Source organism: Hyla sarda, chromosome 4, assembly GCF_029499605.1.
Source record: "Hyla sarda isolate aHylSar1 chromosome 4, aHylSar1.hap1, whole genome shotgun sequence".
Lineage (NCBI taxonomy): Eukaryota > Metazoa > Chordata > Amphibia > Anura > Hylidae > Hyla > Hyla sarda.
This window is the reverse complement of record NC_079192.1, coordinates 21,364,768-21,384,466: the sequence shown is the minus strand read 5'-3', so window position 1 is coordinate 21,384,466 and position 19,699 is coordinate 21,364,768. Positions and strand designations below refer to the sequence as shown.

The following is a 19,699-nucleotide window of genomic DNA, read 5'->3' as shown; positions in this document are numbered from 1 at the left end:
AACCCCTTAAGGACCCAGGACGTACTAGAACGTCCTGGCACCCTGGGCTTTAAGGACCCAGGACGTCCCCGTACGTCCTGGTGTTTCTCTGGTCTCTGCCGCGCCACGGGCAAAAATCGGAAGCGGATGCCTGCTGAAATGCCTCAGCAGGGATCCAGGGCAAACGCAGAGGGGGGCCATGTAGGCCCCCCATGTTGGCAATCGCCGCAAATTGCTAGGGAAATCGCCCCTGCGATCTGCGGCGATACCGGGCTGATCGGGTCTCTGGGACCCGACCGCCCGGTAATTTTGCATGATCCCGGCTGTCACAGACAGCCAGGACCAAGCTAAAGAATAGGAGTGAGGTGGAAGGACGCAACGGAGACCGGAGGACGCGGCGGGGGGACGGGGGAGTGCTGGGGCCCGGCCCCGGTACTTACCTCATCCCTGAAGACCCAGATCCCGGCGGTGAATACAGCGTCGGGCCCTTTACAGCAATGCACGTCGCCGTAAAGTGAAATGCATTGCTTTAATGGGACCTTGTAAACTACAACTCCCAGCATGCCCAGACAGCCCTTGGCGTCCGGGCATGCTGGGAGTTGTAGTTTTGCAACATCTGGAGGGCTACAGCTTGGACACCACTACACAATGGTCCCCAAACTGTTCTCCTCCAGCTGTTGCGTAACCACTACTCCCAATATGCCCTTCGGCTGTCTGGACATGCTGGGAGTTGTGGTTTTACAACAGCTGGAGGTGTCCCCCCCCCCCCTGTGAATGTACAGGGTACACTCACATGGGCAGGGGGCTTACAGTGAGTATCAGGCTGCAAGTTTGCGATGCAGCAAATTTTGCGTGGCAGCTCAAACTCGCAGCAGGAAACTCGCTGTAATTCCCCACCCGTGTGACTGTCCCCGAAAAACACTACACTACACTAACACAAAATAAAATAAAAAGTAAAAAAACACTACATATACACATACCCCTACACAGCCCCCCTCCGCAATAAAGATGAAAAACGTCTGGTACGCCACTGTTTCCAAAATGGAGCCTCCATTTTGTTGTTCCAAAACAACAACTCCCAGTATTGCCGGACAGCTGTTGACTGGCCAAGCATGCTGGGAGTTTTGCAACAGCTGGAGGCACCCTGTTTGGGAATCACTGGCGTAGAATACCCCTATGTCCACCCCTATGCAAATCCCTAATTCAGGCCTCAAATGCACATGGCGCTCTCACTTTGGAGCCCTGTCGTATTTCAAGGCAACAGTTTAGGGCCACATATGGGGTATCGCCGTACTCGGGAGAAATTGCCTTACAAATCTTGGGGGGCTTTTTCTCCTTTCACCCCTTATGAAAAGGTGAAATTGGGGTCTACACCAGCATGTTAGTGTTAAAAAAATTATTTTTTACACTAACATACTGGTGTTGCCCCATACTTTTCATTTTGACAAGAGGTAAAAGGGGAAAAAAGCCCCCCAAAATTTGTAATGCAATTTCTCCCGACTACGGAGATACCCCATATGTGGGCGCAAAGTGCTCTGGGGGCACACAACAAGGCCCAGAAGGGAGAGTGCACCATGTACATTTGAGGTGATTTGCACAGGGGTGGCTGATTGTTACAGCGGTTTTGACAAATGCAAAAAAAAAAAAAAACACCACATGTGACCCCATTTCGGAAACTACACCCCTCACGGAATGTAATGAGGGGTGCAGTGAGAATTTACACCCCACTGGTGTCTGACAGATCTTTGGAACAGTGGGCTGTGCAAATTAAAAATTTTGTACAGCCCACTGTTCCAAAGATCTGACAGACACCAGTGGGGGGTAAATGCTCACTGTACCCCTTGTTACATTCCTCAAGGGGTCTAGTTTCCAAAATGGTATGCCATGTGGCTTTTTTTGCTGTCCTGGCACCATAGGGGCTTCCTAAATGTGACATGCCCCCCGGGCAAAATTTGCTCTCAAAAAGCCAAATATGACTCCTTCTCTTCTGAGCATTATAGTTCGCCCGTAGTGCGCTTCAGGTCAACTTATGGGGTACCTCCATACTCAGAAGAGATGAGGTTACAAATTTTGGGGGGTATTTTCTGCTATTAATCCATGCAAAAATGTGAAATTTGGGGGGAAACACACATTTTAGTGAAATTTAGTAAACATTTTTTACATATGCAAAAGTCGTGAAACACCTGTGGGGTATTAAGGCTCACTTAATTCCTTGTTATGTTCCTCAAGGCGTCTAGTTTCCAAAATGGTATGCCATGTGTTTTAGGGGCTTCCTAAGAGCAACATGCCCCCCAAAAACCTTTTCAGAAAAACGTACTCTCCAAAATCCCCTTGTCGCTTCTGAGCCCTCTACTGCACCCGCCGAACACTTTACATAGAGATATGAGGTATGTGATTACTCGAGAGAAATTGGGCTACAAATAAAAGTATACATTTTCTCCTTTTACCCCTTGTAAAAATTCAAACATTGGGTCTACAAGAACATGCAAGTGTAAAAAATGAAGATTGTGAATTTTCTCCTTCACTTTGCTGCTATTCCTGTGAAACACCTAAAGGGTTAAAACGCTGACTGAATGTCATTTTGAATACTTTGGGAGGTGCAGTTTTTATAATGGGGTCATTTGTGGGGTATTTCTAAGATGAAGACCCTTCAAATCCACTTCAAAGCGGAACTGGTCCCTGAAAAATAGTGAGTTTGGAAATTTTGTGAAAAATTGGAAAATTGCTGCTGAACTTTGAAGCCCTCTGGTGTCTTCCAAAAGTAAAAACTTGTCAATTTTATTATGCAAACATAAAGTGGACATATTGTATATGTGAATTAAAAAAAATTATTTGGAATATCCATTTTCCTTACAAGCAGAGAGCTTCAAAGTAAAAAAAATGCTAAATTTTCAAATTTTTCATAAAATTTTGGGATTTTTCACCAAGAAAGGATGCAAGTTACCACAAAATTTTACCACTATGTTAAAGTAGAATATGTCACGAAAAAACTATCTCGGAATCAGAATGAAAGGTAAAAGCATTCCAGAGTTATTAATGTTTAAAGTGACAGTGGTCAGATGTGCAAAACATGGCCGGGTCCTAAGGTGTAAAATGGCCTGGTCCTTAAGGGGTTAAAGTTTAGTAGGACTGGTGGTAGACCTTCCCGTCTATGGTCTCCTTTAATACACGCATAGTCCGGACCTATCAGACCTATCCTGGTATCTTCACAGCTTCTTTAAGATCTAATGAATTACTTCATTACCCATGTGAAAAGAGAAGAAGACGCGGGCCGGGGAGGGAGTCAATGGGATTACTGAGCCGGCTGTGTCTACTGGGTGGGTGACCACCGATTGGTCATTTCATTGTTGAGGGTATACAATGCCCAAGTGGAGCCCAGACCATATAAATAGGCTGTGTGAGGGTCGACTAGGGAAAATCTCAATGTTTCTGTCAGACAAGGACACCTTGTACTCGGTCGGGTCTGGACCATGAGAGGCGACATGGAAGCCACCAAGTCCCCACCGGAGGCTCGAAGAAAGGTAAAGTTACTATAGTCTCGTTATATCACAGACTCAAGGAAGCTCTTCTGCTGCTTTAGAGACCTAGGGAGAGATTTATCATGGCTTGTGTAGAGGAAGAGTGGGGCAGTTACCCATATCAACCAATCAGATCCCTTCTTTCATTTCCCAGGGGCCTTTTTAGAAATGAAAGAAGCGATCTGATTGGTTGCTATGGGCAACTGCCCCACTCTTCCTCTACACAGGTTTTGATAAATCTCCCCCCTAATTCTTATTCTAGTCATAAAATATTCGTGTCCGGTCTAGACAAGTCTCTGTGAGTCCAACGCATGAGGAGGACAACTCGACTCTCTACGTAGTGTTATTACAGGTGAAAGGTCTCAGTCTGGAGTCTGGGCTATTTGGCTCACAGAGCACTGTCTAGACTTGACTATAACATATCTGAAGCTGTAAGACTGTGTTCACACTACCATCAGGATCCAGGTCTATCACCTTTGATGGGAAATGTTAGTGCGGCACTCAGCACTCGCGCTGGGGACCCCTGTGATCTCCGTGCTACACCCGGCGTTTGGTTAGAGCGTATGGTTCAGCGCCGGAGGCTCGTGGTGTCATGGTCAAGCCCCCCCTTTTCTTTGGAGTCATCGTAGTTTGTCAAGATGTCTGAAGAACTGTGTAAAATGTTTAAAGGGGTACTCTGCCCCTAGACATCTTATCCCTTATCCTTTGGATAGGGGATAAGATGTCTAATCGCGGGGCTCCTGCCGCTGGGGAACCCCATGATCTCTGTGCTACACCCGGCTCAGCACTCGGTTCAGTGCTGGCCGCTCGTGACCCCATGGCCGTGCCCCGCTCGTGACATCACTGCCGCGTCCCGCTCGTGACATCACGGCCGTGCCCCGCTCGTGACGTCACGTCCGAGCCCCCTCAATGCAAGTCTATGGAAGGAAGCGTGACGGCCGTTGCGTGACTGTGATGCCATGAGCCTTCAGTCATCTGGCACAGGACCCCCACGATCAGACATCTTATCCCCTATTCTTTGGATAGGGGATAAGATGTCTGATCGCGGGGGTCCTGCCGCTGGGGACCCCCGTGATCTCCGTGCTACACCTGGCTCAGCACCCGGTTCAGCGCCGGAGGCTCGTGACCCCACGGCCGCGCCCCGCTCGTGACATCACGGCCGCGCCCCGCTCGTGACGTCACAGCCCCCTGCCATAGACTTGCATTGAGGGGGCATGGCCGTGACGTCGCAAGTGTTGCGTGACCGTGATTCCACGAGCCTTCAGTCATCTGGCACAGGACCCCCACGATCAGACATCTTATCCCCTATTCTTTGGATAGGGGATAAGATGTCTAGGGGCAGAGTGCCCCTTTAAAGAGATCTTCCTCAACATTTATTATCAGGGTCAATGACGGGACATCTCAGTGAAGAAGGTCCTGCGGTGACACGAGGTCATGATGGAGATTCGGACACTTATAATATCTTTTCCTCCTTCTCAGCTCCTGAAACCACAAGTAGAACGACGAAGACGAGAGAGAATCAACAGCTGCCTGGAGAAAATGAGACTTCTCTTATCTGAGGCCATGAAAGACGAGGTAAGGATGATGGGAATTTACACCTGATGTGTGCTTTATGGTTTCACTCAACCTTTAACCCCTTAAAGGGGTTATCCAGGAAAAAAAACTTGAGATATATATATATATATATATATATATATATATCAACTGGCTCCAGAAAGTTAAACAAATTTGTAAATTACTTCTATTAAAAAATCTTAATCCTTTCAGTACTTATGAGCTTCTGAAGTTGAGTTGTTCTTTTCTGTCTAAGTGCTCTCTGATGACACATGTCTCGGGAACCGCCCAGTTTAGAAGAGGTTTGCTATGGGGATTTTCTTCTAAGCTGGGCGGTTCCCGAGACAGGTGTCATCAGAGAGCACTTAGACAGAAAAGAACAACTCAACTTCAGAAGCTCATAAGTACTGAAAGGATTAAGATTTTTTAATAGAAGTAATTTACAAATCTGTTTAACTTTCTGAAGCCAGTTGATATATAAAAAAAAGTTTTTTAATGGATAACCCCTTTAAGGACGGACCCATTTTTAACCTCAATGACCAGGCTCTTTTTTTTTAATATGACATGTATCTCTTTAAATGGTAATAACTTTAGAACGCTTTTTCTGAGCGGAGCGATTCTGAGTTTTTTCGTGACATATTGTACTTTATATAACTGGTGCATTTTTGTTAACACATGCAGCATTTTTTGTGAAAAACTGGAACATTTCTGTCTTTTTTTTAATGCTGTACACTGTGCGGTAAAAGTGATGTTATATTTATTCTGTGGGTCGGTAGGATTATGGCGATAACATTTTATGTCGCTTTCTATGTTCTTTTTCCTTTTCTGAGCAAAATTCTTTTTCTGCCATTTATTTTCCAACAGCCGTAACTTTTTTATTTTTCGTCCGACACCATTGAGTGAGGGATTATTTTTTGCGGGATGAGCTGTACTTTTTATTGGTATAATTTTTGTGCTTCGTGCTACCTTTGTGCTTTTTTTGATGGTTTTTTTTACGGCGTTCACTGTGCGGGATAATTTATATTATAGTTTTATAGTACACGTCATTACAGACGTGGCAATACCTATTATGTATATTTGTGTTTTTGATCTTTTTTGGTGATAATACAGGGCTTTTATTGGGAAAGGGGCATTTTTTTTTTTTTTTTTTTTTTTACACTTCATACTTTTATTGAAGAACTTTTTATTACACTTTTATTACACTTTTTACAGGTTATACTATGCTGCAATATATTTGTACTGCAGTACAGTATAACCTGGTGAGCTGCATACACTACAGCCTCTGGCTGGATCTCACAGGCTTCTGTAGCAGGCGGACAGGAGGTCATGATCTGACCTCCTGCTGCCATAGCAACCAACGGCGACCCGCGATCGTATCGCGGCGCCGCTGTTGGTGAACAGAGGGAGAGCGCTCCCCCTGTCAACACCATAGATGCCATGATCAGGATTGATCACGGCATCTAGGGGGTTAATGCTGCCCGGACTGGCGCGATCGCGGCTCCGGCAGCTGCCGCGGGACGCCAGCTGTGATTAACAGCCGGGTCCCGTCGCCGATCTCCTGCGCTGCCCGCGGCAGTGCCGGAGATCACTAGGACGTATGCATACGTCCAATTGCGCGAACATGTCGGATGCTTGGACGTATGCATACGTCCTATAGCGGGAAGGGGTTAAAGGGGTACTTCGGTGGCAAACTTTTTTTTTTTTTTATCAACTGGTGCCAGAAAGTTAAACAGATTTGTAATTACTTCAATTAAAAAATATGAATCCTTCCAGTACTTATTAGCTGCTGAATACTACAGAGGAAATTCTTTTCTTTTTGGAACACAGAGCTCTCTGCTGACATCACGGGCACAGTGCTCTCTGCTGACACCTCTGTCCATTTTAGGAACTGTCCAGAGTAGGAGAAAATCCCCATAGAAAACAAATGCTGCTCTGGGCAGTTCCTAAAATGGACAGAGATGTCAGCAGAGAGCACTGTGCCCGTGATGTCAGCAGAGAGCTCTGTGTTCCAAAAAGAAAATAATTTCCTCTGTAGTATTCAGCAGCTAATAATGTTTTTTTTTTTTAAGGAAAGAAGGGGGATAATTTACATATTTATTAGGGAGGGGGTACGATATATATATATATATATATATATATATATATATATATATATATATATTTTAAAGATTTTTTAAAAAATTTAAAAATTGCAGGGGTCCGATGAGCACAAATGGCTGCCGGAGGTCTGATGAGCCCAACCAAATCCTCTGGCACCTATAATTTGCCTAAAGATGCCGTGATCAGAATTGACGTACATTTACATTATGGGTCCACTAGGGGTTGGGGTGCCCATGCACCTTCAACAGCTAACTCTCAAATACATGAACATTCGCTTGGCTGAGCATTTATGTGTTCTAAACTAGGAGGGGGGAGGTAAGCTGTTGTCAGACTGTGGCTTCTTCCTCAAAAAAAAAAGAAAAGAAAAAAAGGATTGGGCATTTGAAATCCTACATGCCTGATCCTTCTCTTCCTCAACATCACTTGTAAAGGAGATTTCTGAGGCCTCCATACACATTATATGCTTGTCTGGTCACCCTAAAATTGTAGGATTCGTCTGACTGTTTTGCTAATGTGTATGGTGACCTTAAAGGGGTACTCCGGTGAATTTTTTTTTTCATATCAGCTAGCTCCAGAAAGTTAAATTACTCATTTGTAAATTACTTCTATAAAAAAATATTCATCCTTCCAGTACTTATCAGCTGCTGAAGTTGAGTTGTTCTTTTCTGTCTGACCACAGTGCTCTCTGCTGACACCTCTGTCTATCTCAGGAACTGGCCAGAGTAGGAGCAAATCCCCATAGCAAACCTCTCCTGCTCTGGACAGTTCCTGAGACAGACAGAGGTGTCAGCAGAGAGCACTGTTGTTAGACAGAAATAACAACTCAACTTCAGCAGCTGATAAGTATTGGTAGGATTAAGATTTTTTAATAGAAGTCATTTACAAATCTGTTTAACTTTCTGGAGCCAGATGATATGAATTTTTTTTTTTTTTTTTTACCAGAATACCCCTTTAAGTCTTAACATTATGGATCTATTTCTTACAAGTTGAGTTGCTAATATCAGTCTAAAGCTGGAGAATCACGTAAGAACACTGTTGACTTAAGGAAATCTTGTCCAACAGTTCTTCTTTCAATTCCTCCATACAAATGCAAGCTTGGTCTCAGCCGAGTGTGCATGTGTCCTGGATTGGGAGAGGAGGGGTAAGCTGCTGCCAACCAAAAGAAAAAAGGATCAGGCATTTGAAATCCAACATACTTAAAGGGGTTATGCAGGAAAAAAACTTTTTTATATATATCAACTGGCTCCAGAAAGTTAAACAGATTTGTAAATGACTTCTATTAAAAAATATTAATCCTTTCAGTACTTATGAGCTTCTGAAGTTAAGGTTGTTCTTTTCTGTCTAAGTGCTCTCTGATGACACCTGTCTCGGGAAACGCCCAGTTTAGAAGCAAATCCCCATAGCAAACCTCTTCTAAACTGGGCGTTTCCCGAGACAGGTGTCATCAGAGAGAATTTAGACAGAAAAGAACAACCTTAACTTCAGAAGCTCAAAAGTACTGAAAGGATTAAGATTTTTTAATAGAAGTAATTTACAAATCTGTTTAACTTTCTGGAGCCAGTTGATATATATATATATATATATATATATATATATATATATATATATATAAGTTTTTTTTTCCTGGAATACCTCCCATGCTGGGAGTTGAAGTTTTGCAATAGCTAGAGGCCCCCTGGTTCTACTGATCTAATGTAGATGGCCTGCTTTATACATGTAACTCAACCTACTAGACTAGGCAAACTTTGGGTTGAGTGATCCAGTAGATGTCCTACCGGGACCAAAATTTTGACGAAAATGTTAAAATAAGCATCTAAAATTGTGTAAACTTTTGAGAAGATGTTTACATATTAAACAGATTTGCAAATTACTTCTATTTAAATATCTTAACTCTTCCAGTACTAATCAGCCACTGTATGTTTCAGAGGAAGTTCTTCTCTTTTTGAATTTCCTTTCTGTCTGAACATAGCGCTCTCTGCTGTCCATTTTAGGAACTGTCCAGAGTTGGAGCAAATCCCCATATCAAACCTATCCTGCTCTGGACAGTTCCTGACATGGACAGAGGTGTCAGCAGAGAGCATTGTGGTCAGACAGAAAGGAAATTAAAAAAGAAAAGAACTAGAGCATGCAGCAGCTGAAAAGAACTAGAAGGAGTAAGATTTTTTTTTTAAATAGCTGTAATATGCAAATCTGTTCAACATTCTGGCACCAGTTGATTTTGAAAAAATGTTTTTCAGGGGAGTACCCCTTTAAGATCATCAAAAAAAAAAAGTGAAGTATAATCCATCGATTTTGTTTTACCATAGCAGAAGCTCAAGAATCCAAAGATGGAGAAAGCAGAGATCCTGGAGTACACGGTCGAATATCTTCAGTCTAAAATCTGGTCCACAGAGAGGTTCCATGAAGACCTCCAATCTGTTGATTACCGATCCGGCTTCCAACAATGTCTTCGGACCACCGTGAATTTCATCACCCGGAATCGGCAGTTGTCTTCTTCAAGCAAGGACTTCTTGTGCCAAAACTTGTCTTCTACAAGAATGTCTTCTAGAGTTGACCAACGTTCTCTCCGCTTCCGTAGGTCATTGCATCCCACGTCTACAGAAAATCCAAAACGGCTTGACCACCATAATCGCAACCCCGTTGTAAATAATGCTGATGTTGATATCCAAAGTGACTGGCATCCTGACCAAACGTGCAAGTCCTGGAGACCATGGCTGTAGGCGGTTGTACTGAGATACCACAGCTATGAAGGATACAAAGTTGCACTTGGACCCTGGGCCCTTGGGCCCAAGGTGGCTCAACGGCCACTAGACCATTTATAAAGACACCGGTATTATAAATAAGGTTATGCTTTAGGCAGGGGTCAAGTCCTAGGAAAAAAGTAAAAAAAAAGTATGGGAACTCACCCAAGATTCCCACTCAAGGGCTGGTCCTGCAGGACTCCTGCTAATGGGAATGGTGTTCCTGCTATGGAAAAAGTTCAGAATCTAAGTTTCCATGCGTTCATGCAGAACTTGAGCCCTAGGCTTAGGGTTCAGAACCCTTAAGTTAAGATTCATGTAGACACGAACAATAGTTCTTTATATCTTGTATTTTGTATTACAAAATTTTGGGCCTACAACGTCTTGGTGGCCAATTAGACGTAAGAGGTTGGTGTAAATCAGAGTGGGAGTGGGCAAAGGGGACACGTTGCCCACATTTATTTTGCTACACGTAGAACATTTAACAGAGAGGCAAAGTGTTTACTTGTCCAAGACCCTCTTTTCCTAGGGGTCACTTTATGATGGGAACTTCATGAACTTACTATTGACCCCTTAAGTGCCTTAGTCCACAAGTAATGTAAAAATAACCATTACACTGTGTGATTTAACTATTATTCTTTCTCTATATTGAATTCACAAGAAAATCTTTGTTAAATGATGAGCAGGTGGGCCCTACCCAGGGTCCAGTTTTTCAATAAAACAGGCCATTTTGCTATAATCTATGATCACATTGGGTAAGGTCATATCACAATCCAGCCTTGGTTCCCACTGGATAAATATTTAGGAAAATACATTGCCCCTTAACAGGCACTTAAAATGACCCTTTTTACCCATTGAATTAACCAGAAGAAGCTGGGTCCTGACCCTGAAGCTACAACATCGGGGCATTGATAGCCTCGATATCAGGGGTTAAGAGAGCCCTTCCCCGTATATAAAGTTAGCAGGCAATAGTGATAATAGCAACCATAAGGCATGAATCGAAGGGTACTTGGAGTACGATATAGTATATAACAGTGTTTCCCCTGATGTGTTTCGGTTGTGCCTTAAAGAGGTATTCTGCTTGTATATTGCTTGGGGGAATAAAAGCTGTACTTACCTACTCCTCATCCCCGGCAGCTCCCATTTGTCTCCTTCTAGTCCCCCGATGCTCCTGTCTCCTTTCTGCTTCCTAGACAAGAGCTCAGCCAATCACTGGCCAAGACAGGATACTGCTGCGGTCAGTGATTGGCTGAGCAGGCAGGTCCTGCTCTGTGATCTCATGTCACAAGCAGAAGAAGACAGGAGCATAGGGGGACCAGAAGGAGTGGAACAGGAACTGCGGGGGACCTGGGGTAGCATAGGTTTTTTGTTGTATATGACCTCAATCTACAATTATTTTTTTTAGATACCTGAATACACCGTTAACCCAAATGGGGCCTTTGTTTAGATACAACATGATCACAGTTTCTTGATGTATCCGATATATAGACCTGTGTAAGCCACTGGATGAGGTGGTGACTGTCAGTAAGCTGGAGCTTGGGTCCCACCATGGTCTCCTCATGTTGTGTGAAGGTGCAGTGCCATGACTGTTTACAGTATTATTTATAATGTTATGATGTAAGGTCAATGGATTGAGAAAAATAAATTCATTGAAGCCAACATGACTTATAAGAACTTTTGTGCTTTGGGTCCAGTGGTCGTCTCTAGTGGTGGAGCTTGAAGCTGTTGGGCCCTGCTCCTCCTCCTCATACCAGGTTCAATCCACCATAGGAAGTGACGCCATATTGTTTTGATAACCCTCATTCCTGATTGGTGTGGATGTAATGATGACCATCTATATATAAAGAAAACTTGTGTGTGTCTATGTATGTGTGTATGTTCCAGCATCACTTTCACATGGCTGGAGATATTTCGATGAAACTTAGTCACATGTTACCTATGTCAACTAAAAATAAAAGATGAATTCAAGGGGAGAAGAAAACAGACATGGTCGCACATCCACAACATGCACATTGATCTAAGGCTTCTCAGCAAAATTTATTACACTAACAGGTGGTTAGTGTACTTACCACCACCGCCGCAACACCAGTGCCCACAGGGGGAACGACCCACTGGCAGAGCGGCCCCAATGCCGCCCGAACAAGTTCCTGGGCCGCGCCTCCCCACAGACACTGTGCCACGGCAGCAATGGACGCCACACAGCACCAGTGCTGGTGGTCGCCGCTCAGTGCTGCGCCATATTATGATAGGGATGTTAGGGACCCGCCACTTACAGGTGGCCGTGACGGGGCTAGTGGGCTTGCAATTCATTATCACAACATAAATTAACGACCTGTTAGTTTGATAAATGTTGCTGAGAAGCCTTAGATCATTGTGCATGTTGTGGATGTGCGACCATGTCTGTTTTTTTTCTCTACTTGCAGGCGCGTAGGAACCCCCACAAATCTGGGAGGGGATAACATTATAACTGGGTGTGGCTATGCAGGGGTGGAGCCATAAAGGGGTGTATCAAAGGGGAGGAGCCAAAAGATACAGAACCACTGAATATTGCATGATGGTACCAAATTGAGCTTCATTTTTGCTTAATTTATATGTGCCCCTGTAGAGTCATAATCCCCCCTCTGTAGCCAGTAATATGCCCATGTACAGTCATAATGCCCGCTCTGTATTCAATATGCCCTCTGTACACAGTCATAATGCCCCCTCTGTATCCAATATGCCCATGTACAGTCATAATGCCCCCTCTGTATCCAATATGCCCATGTACAGTCATAATGCCCCCTCTGTATCCAATATGCCCCTGTACAGTCATAATGCCCCCTCTGTATCCAATATGCCCCTGTACAGTCATAATCCCCCTTCTGTAGCCAATAATATGCCCATGTACAGTCACAATGCCCCCTCTGTATCCAATATGCCCCTGTACACAGTCATAATGCCCCCTCTGTATCCAATATGCCCCTGTACAGTCATAATACCCCCTCTGTATCCAATATGCCCCTGTACAGTCATAATCCCCCCTCTGTAGCCAGTAATATGCCCATGTACAGTCATAATGCCCCCTCTGTATCCAATATGCCCATGTACAGTTATAATGCCCCCTCTGTATCCAATATGCCCATGTACAGTCATAATGCCCCCTCTGTATCCAATATGCCCTCTGTGCACAGTCATAATGCCCCCTCTGTATCTAATATGCCCTCTGTGCACAGTCATAATGCCCCCTCTGTATCTAATATGCCCTTTGTGCACAGTCATAATGCCCCCTCTGTATCTAATATGCCCTCTGTACACAGTCATAATGCCCCCTCTGTATCTAATATGCCCTCTGTGCACAGTCATAATGCCCCCTCTGTATCTAATATGCCCTCTGTACACAGTCATAATGCCCCCTCTGTATCTAATATGCCCTCTGTGCACAGTCATAATGCCCCCTCTGTATCTAATATGCCCTCTGTACACAGTCATAATGCCCCCTCTGTATCTAATATGCCCTCTGTACACAGTCATAATGCCCCCTCTGTATCCTTTATGCCCCTGTACACAGTCATAATGCCCCCTCTGTATCCTCTATGCCCCTGTACACAGTCATAATGCCCCCTCTGTATCCTCTATGCCCCTGTACACAGTCATAATGCCCCCTCTGTATCCTCTATGCCCCTGTACACAGTCATAATGCCCCCTCTGTATCCTCTATGCCCCTGTACACAGTCATAATGCCCCCTCTGTATCCTCTATGCCCCTGTACACAGTCATAATGCCCCCTCTGTATCCTCTATGCCCCTGTACACAGTCATAATGCCCCCCCCTGTATCCTCTATGCCCCTGTACACAGTCATAATGCCCCCTCTGTATCCTCTATGCCCCTGTACACAGTCATAATGCCCCCTCTGTATCCTCTATGCCCCTGTACACAGTCATAATGCCCCCTCTGTATCCTCTATGCCCCTGTACACAGTCATAATGCCCCCGCTGTTGCCAGTAATATGCCCTATGTACTGCACAGTGGGCATTATGACTACAGAGGGGCATAGAGGCTACAGAGGGGGTCTTATGACTGTACAGGGGGCAAATTACTGGCTACGGAGGGCTCATTCTGTGTATAGGGGACATATTAAAGGCTACAGAGTGGGCATAATGACTGCATAGGAGCCATAGAGGCTACATAGGAGGCATTATGTCCCCCTCTGTATCCACTATACCCCCTGTACAGTCATAATGCCCCCCGTAGCCCCTATAGCTTCCCCTCTGTATTCAGTAGCCAGAAATTATATGCCCTCTCTATATTTATAATGAGCTCTCAGAGACCCCAATGATAATGTAGATGTGGTGGACATTATTCACACAAGTACCTGCCTGTACACCAGTGGCGGATCCAGGGGGGTGGGGAAACGGGGCAATTGCTGCCCCTATTATTGAGGAGCGGGAGCTGTCCCCGGCTCCACTGTCCCCTCACCTTTCACACGTTGCTCCAGCTCCTGCTGCCCCTTTAAGAGAGGGAGCTGACGGCTGCTGCAACTTAGTCCCTGCTCGTCCGACCCCTCCCCGGCTGCTCACCTCAGAGAGAGAGACACTGCCTGCCAGCTGTACAGCCTCTGCGGCCTGTATCCTCCATACCAGCGGAGCTCCGTCCAGTCTGACAGTCTCTGATCTGCAGGGCGGCCATCAGAGGTGAGGAGGTCTGTAGTTAGGTCCCAGTGTCCAGGCATGTCAGTCACTACCTGTATACCAGTGACTGCTGTGCCCTCTGTCCTATACTACATATAGTATATGCAGTATGGGCCAGTCATTGATATACAGTGATGTGTTTCTCAAACAGGGTGCCTCCAGCTGTTGCAAAACTACAACTACCAGCATGCTCAGACAGCCAAAGGCTATCCCGGCATGCTGGGAGTTGTAGCTTTGCAACAGCTGGAGGCACCCTAGTTGGGAAACAATGACATAACACTGTGGGGCTATATACATCAGCTGTGCTGTACCCACTGCCCTGGCTGCTATAAATATATGCATGTATATAGTAGTCAAGGCTACAATTAATGTATATAGCCTCTCAGTGTTATGTCACTGTATACCAATGTCTGTGCTGTGCCTGGCCCATATTACGTATATAATATATGTAGTATGGGCTAGCCAGTTCAGAGGACACACAACACGTATATAGGGACATAATACTGCAGGACTATATACATCAGCTTATCTGTGCTGTACCCACTGTCCTGGCAGCTATATTTACGCATAGAAACATATATATATATATATATATATATATATATATATATATATATTTTGTCACGATTCGGCTTACAGGTTGTGGATCCACTGTGTCAGCGAGGGATTGGCGTGGACCGTGCTGGTGGACCGGTTCTAAGTGGCTACTGGTTTTCACCAAAGCCCGCCGCAAAGCGGGATGGTCTTGCTGCGGCGGTAGCAACCAGGTCGTATCCACTAGCAACGGCTCAACCTCGCTGACTGCTGAGAAGGCGTGTGACAGAAGGACTAGGCAGAGGCAAGGTCAGACGTAGCAGAAGGTCGGGGCAGGCGGCAAGGTTCGTAGTCAATATGGATAGCAGGAGATCAGGTAACACAGGCTTGGACAACACAAAACGCTTTCACTGGCACAAGGCAACAAGATCCAGCAAGGGAGTGCAGGGGAAGTGAGGTAATATAGCCAGGGAGCAGGTGGAAGCTAATCAAGCTAATTGGGCCAGGCACCAATCATTGGTGCACTGGCCCTTTAAGTCTCAGAGAGCTGGCGCGCGCGCGCCCTAGAGAGCGGAGCCGCGCGCGCCAGCGCATGACAGCCGGGGACCGGGACGGGTAAGTGACTTGGGATGCGATTCGCGAGCGGGCGCGTCCCGCTATGCGAATCGCATCCCCGCCGGCAATGTCAGTGCAGCGCTCCCGGTCAGCAGGTCTGACCGGGGCGCTGCAGGGAGAGAGACGCCGTGAGCGCTCCGGGGAGGAGCAGGGACCCGGAGCGCTCGGCGTAACATATATATAGTAGCCAGGGCAGTGGGTACAGCACAGCTGATGTATATAGTTCCGCAGTGTTGTCACTGTATACCAATGTCTGTGCTGTGTTCTCTGCCCTGCCTGGCCCATATTACGTGTATAATATATGTAGTATGGGCTAGCCAGTTCAGAGGACACACAGCACAGGCATTCCTATATAGGGACATAATACTGTTGGGCTATATACATCAGCTTCCCTGTGCTGTACCCACTGCCCTGGCAGCTTTATTTATGCATAGAAACATATATATATATATATATATATATATAGTAGCCAGGGCAGTGGGTACAGCACAGGGAAGCTGATGTATATAGTCCCGCAGTATTATGTCCCTTTTCTCACTGGCCTATACCGGCCTATACATGGGGACCAAAAAAGTGTAAAAAAAAATATATATATATATATATATATATATATATATATATATATATATATATATATATATACATTTAAAAAAAGGAATAAATGTGATTTACCCCTTGCCTAATAAAAGTTTGAATCACCCTTTGTTCCCATTTTTTAAATGAAATAATGTAAGGAAAACCCTATACATAAACCCTAAACATATGTGGTAGCGCCACTTGCCCAAATGTCTGAACTATAATAATAAAATTGCACACTGAAAGGCGAAAGCATGAAAAAATATCAAAGTCCAGAAGTGCGTATTTTTGGTCACTTCATAAACTAAAAAAAAAAACAGAACTATCAAAAAGTGCCATCAAAATAAAAATGGTCCTGACAAAAACATCAGATCACAGCACAAAAAATAAGCCCTCATATAGCCCCGTATGCGGAAGAATAAAAGGGTTATAGGGGTGAGAAGAGGACACTTTAAAGCATACTCATTTATATGCCCCCTGTCATGTGCCACTCACTTATAATGCCCCCTGTCTTGTGTCCCTTACTTATAATGTGCTTCAACTTATAATGCCCCCTGTCATGTGCCCCTTACTTATAATGCCCCCTGAGGGAGCAGGACGGGGGGCATTATATGTGAGGGGAACATTGCAGGGGCATTATATGTGAGGGGCACAGCACAGGGGGGGCATTATATGGTAGGGGCACAGGACAGAGGGCATTATTATTATTATGAGGGAGAACAGGACAGGTCATAGTTATATGTGGGGGCACAGGATGGGGCATTACTACTATATATGAGGGGCACAGAGTATAAGGAATTTCTGGGGTAGTATGGTTTTCATTAGCCACAATACATCACGGTATTGTATTCAGAGGGATATTTAGAGCATACAGTGTGTTGTAGTAATATATTCAGAGGTTACAGTGCGTGGCAGTATTATATTCAGGGGTACAGTGTGTGGCAGTATTATATTCAGGGGTACAGTGTTTGGCAGTATTATATTCAGTGGGTACAATGTTTGGCAGTATTATATTCAGTGGGTACAGTGTGTGGCAGTATTCTATTCAGTGGGTACAGTGTGTGGCAGTATTATTCAGTGGGTACAATTTGTGGCAGTATTATATTTAGAGGGTACAGTGTGTTGTAGTAATATATTCAGAGGTTACAGTGTGGCAGTATTATATTCAGGGGTACAGTGTGTGGCAATATTATATTCAGTGGGTACAATGTGTGGCAGTATTATTCAGTGGGTACAATTTGTGGCAGTATTATATTTAGAGGGTACAGTGTGTTGTAGTAATATATTCAGAGGTTACAGTGTGGCAGTATTATATTCAGGGGTACAGTGTGTGGCAGTATTATATTCAGTGGGTACAATGTGTGGCAGTATTATTCAGTGGGTACAATGTGTGGCAGTATTATTCAGTGGGTACAATTTGTGACAGTATTATATTTAGAGGGTTCAGTGTGTGGCAGTATTATATTTAGAGGGTACAGTGTGTGGCAGTATTATATTTAGAGGGTACAGTGTGTGGCAGTATTAAATTCAGAGGGTAGGGTACAGTGTGTAAGAATTATATTCAGAGGGTGTGTGCCAGTATTATATTCAAAGGATACAGTGTCAGGAAGGTTTATAATAATTATTGTTTTTATATAGAGGATCAGAATGCGCTGACATAGTGGGGAGACGTCTGGGCATCAAGTTCTGCAGCGAGAAGATTTAGCTGGACCCGGTGGTATGTACCATCTTAATTACATAAGGAAAGACTATAGAGTAGACGTCACCTGTAGTCACTGATATCATTGTGTAGTGTCCTGACTGTCCCATCAGAGCTGTAGTCACTTGTAAGTTTTGCAGTAATGATGGGTGAAACAACAACTCCCAGCATCTCCTCACCACTACTTAGGTCATACTGGGAGCTGTAGTTTTAAATGGTAAAAAATTCTTTAGCACTTTCCCATTCTGTGGTAATTGGTATATTTGATTATTATACTATATACATTTAAAAATATTGTAAGTTCCTTAAGCAACACCTTATTTGCTGTCCGCCAATGCAAAATTCTCTAATAGTGTCCCTCCCGAGACTAGGCTCTGGATCCGCCCCTGCTGTACACACACCACTCAATCCCTCCAGGGCACCTGTACAGGAACTTGTCACATTCTGCTCCTGCTGCTGAATGCTGCTGCCCAGTCCCGCCTTCTCTCCCATCTCTTTACAGGTCACATGATAAGAGGTCATGTGATCTGTTCTTCTTCTTTCTCGGCAACGACACTACAGGATTCAATTGTACAGTCAGATGGTACAGTGCCCCCATAAATATTTTAAGCCCCCATAGGTAGGTGTAGGCTCCTATATTGCCACCATAGGTAGAGGTAGGCCCCCATAGGTAGGTGTAGGCCCCCATTGGTAGATGTAGGTCACCATATTGACCCCATAGGTAGATGTAGGCTCCCATAGGTAGGTGTAGGCCTCCATTGGTAGATGTAGGTCCCCATATTGACCCCATAGGTAGATGTAGGCTCCCATAGGTAGATGTAGGCCCCCATAGGTTGGTGTAGGCCCGCATAGGTAGGTGTAGGTCCCCATATTGCCCCAATAGGTAGGTGTAGGCCCCCACATTGCCCCTATACGTAGGTGCAGGCCCTCATAGGTAGATGTAGGCCCCATACTACATATTGCCCCCATAGGTATGTGTAGGCCCCCATAGGTAGATGTAGGCCCCCATACTACATATTGCCCCCATAGGTAGATGTAGGCCCTCATAGGTAGATGTAGGCCCCCATAAGTTGGTGTAGGCCCCCATAGGTAGGTGTAGCTCTCCATATTGCCCCTATAGGTAGGTGTAGGCCCCCACATTGCCCCCATACGTAGGTGTAGGCTCCCATATTGCCCCCATAGGTAGGTGCAGGCCCTTATAGGTAGATATAGGCCCCAAACTACATATTGCCCCCATAGGTATGTGTAGGCCCCCATAGATAGATGTAGGCCCCCATAGGTAGGTTTAGGACCCCCTATTGCCCCTTAGGTAGATGTAGGCCTTCATATTGCCCTTAAAAGTAGATGTAGGCCCCCATATTGCCCCCATAAGTAGATGTAGGTCCCCACATTGCCTCCATAGGTATATGTAGGCCCCCAAACTACATATTGCCCCCATAGGTAGGTATAGGCCCCCATAGGTAGGTGTAGGCCCCCATATTGTCCCATAGGTAGGTGTAGGCCACCATAGGCAGATGTAGGCCTTCATATTGCCCCCAAAAGTAGATGTAGGCCCCCATATTGCCCCCATAAGTAGATCTAGTCCCCTATAAGTAGATGTAGGCCCCCATTAGTAGATGTAGGCCCTCATAAGTAGATATAGGCCCCCATACTGCCCCCATAAGTAGATGTAGGCCCCCATAAGTAGGTGTAGGCCCCCATATTGCCCCCATAAG

The 19,699-nt window shown here is 45.0% G+C and overlaps 1 protein-coding gene across 5 annotated transcripts in view; it reads left to right on the top strand.

Moving 5' to 3' along the window:
- Positions 1–11,545, top strand: part of LOC130367602 (transcription factor HES-7.1-like) — a 31,220-nt gene extending 19,675 nt beyond the window's left edge. Inside the window, exons 1-4 of one of the 5 annotated variants that reach the window (XM_056570129.1) lie at positions 3,361–3,500; positions 4,977–5,072; positions 9,458–9,725; positions 11,298–11,545. In XM_056570129.1, the coding sequence (XP_056426104.1) occupies positions 3,450–3,500; positions 4,977–5,072; positions 9,458–9,725; positions 11,298–11,305 (423 nt within the window). In that variant the 5' untranslated portion in view covers positions 3,361–3,449 and the 3' untranslated portion in view covers positions 11,306–11,545. Of the gene's footprint in view, positions 1–3,360; positions 3,501–4,976; positions 5,073–9,457; positions 11,258–11,297 lie in introns of those variants that run through there. The other 4 variants (XM_056570128.1, XM_056570127.1, XR_008892108.1 and 1 more) reach the window with 4 other exon arrangements.
- Positions 11,546–19,699: the final 8,154 nt, after the last annotated feature.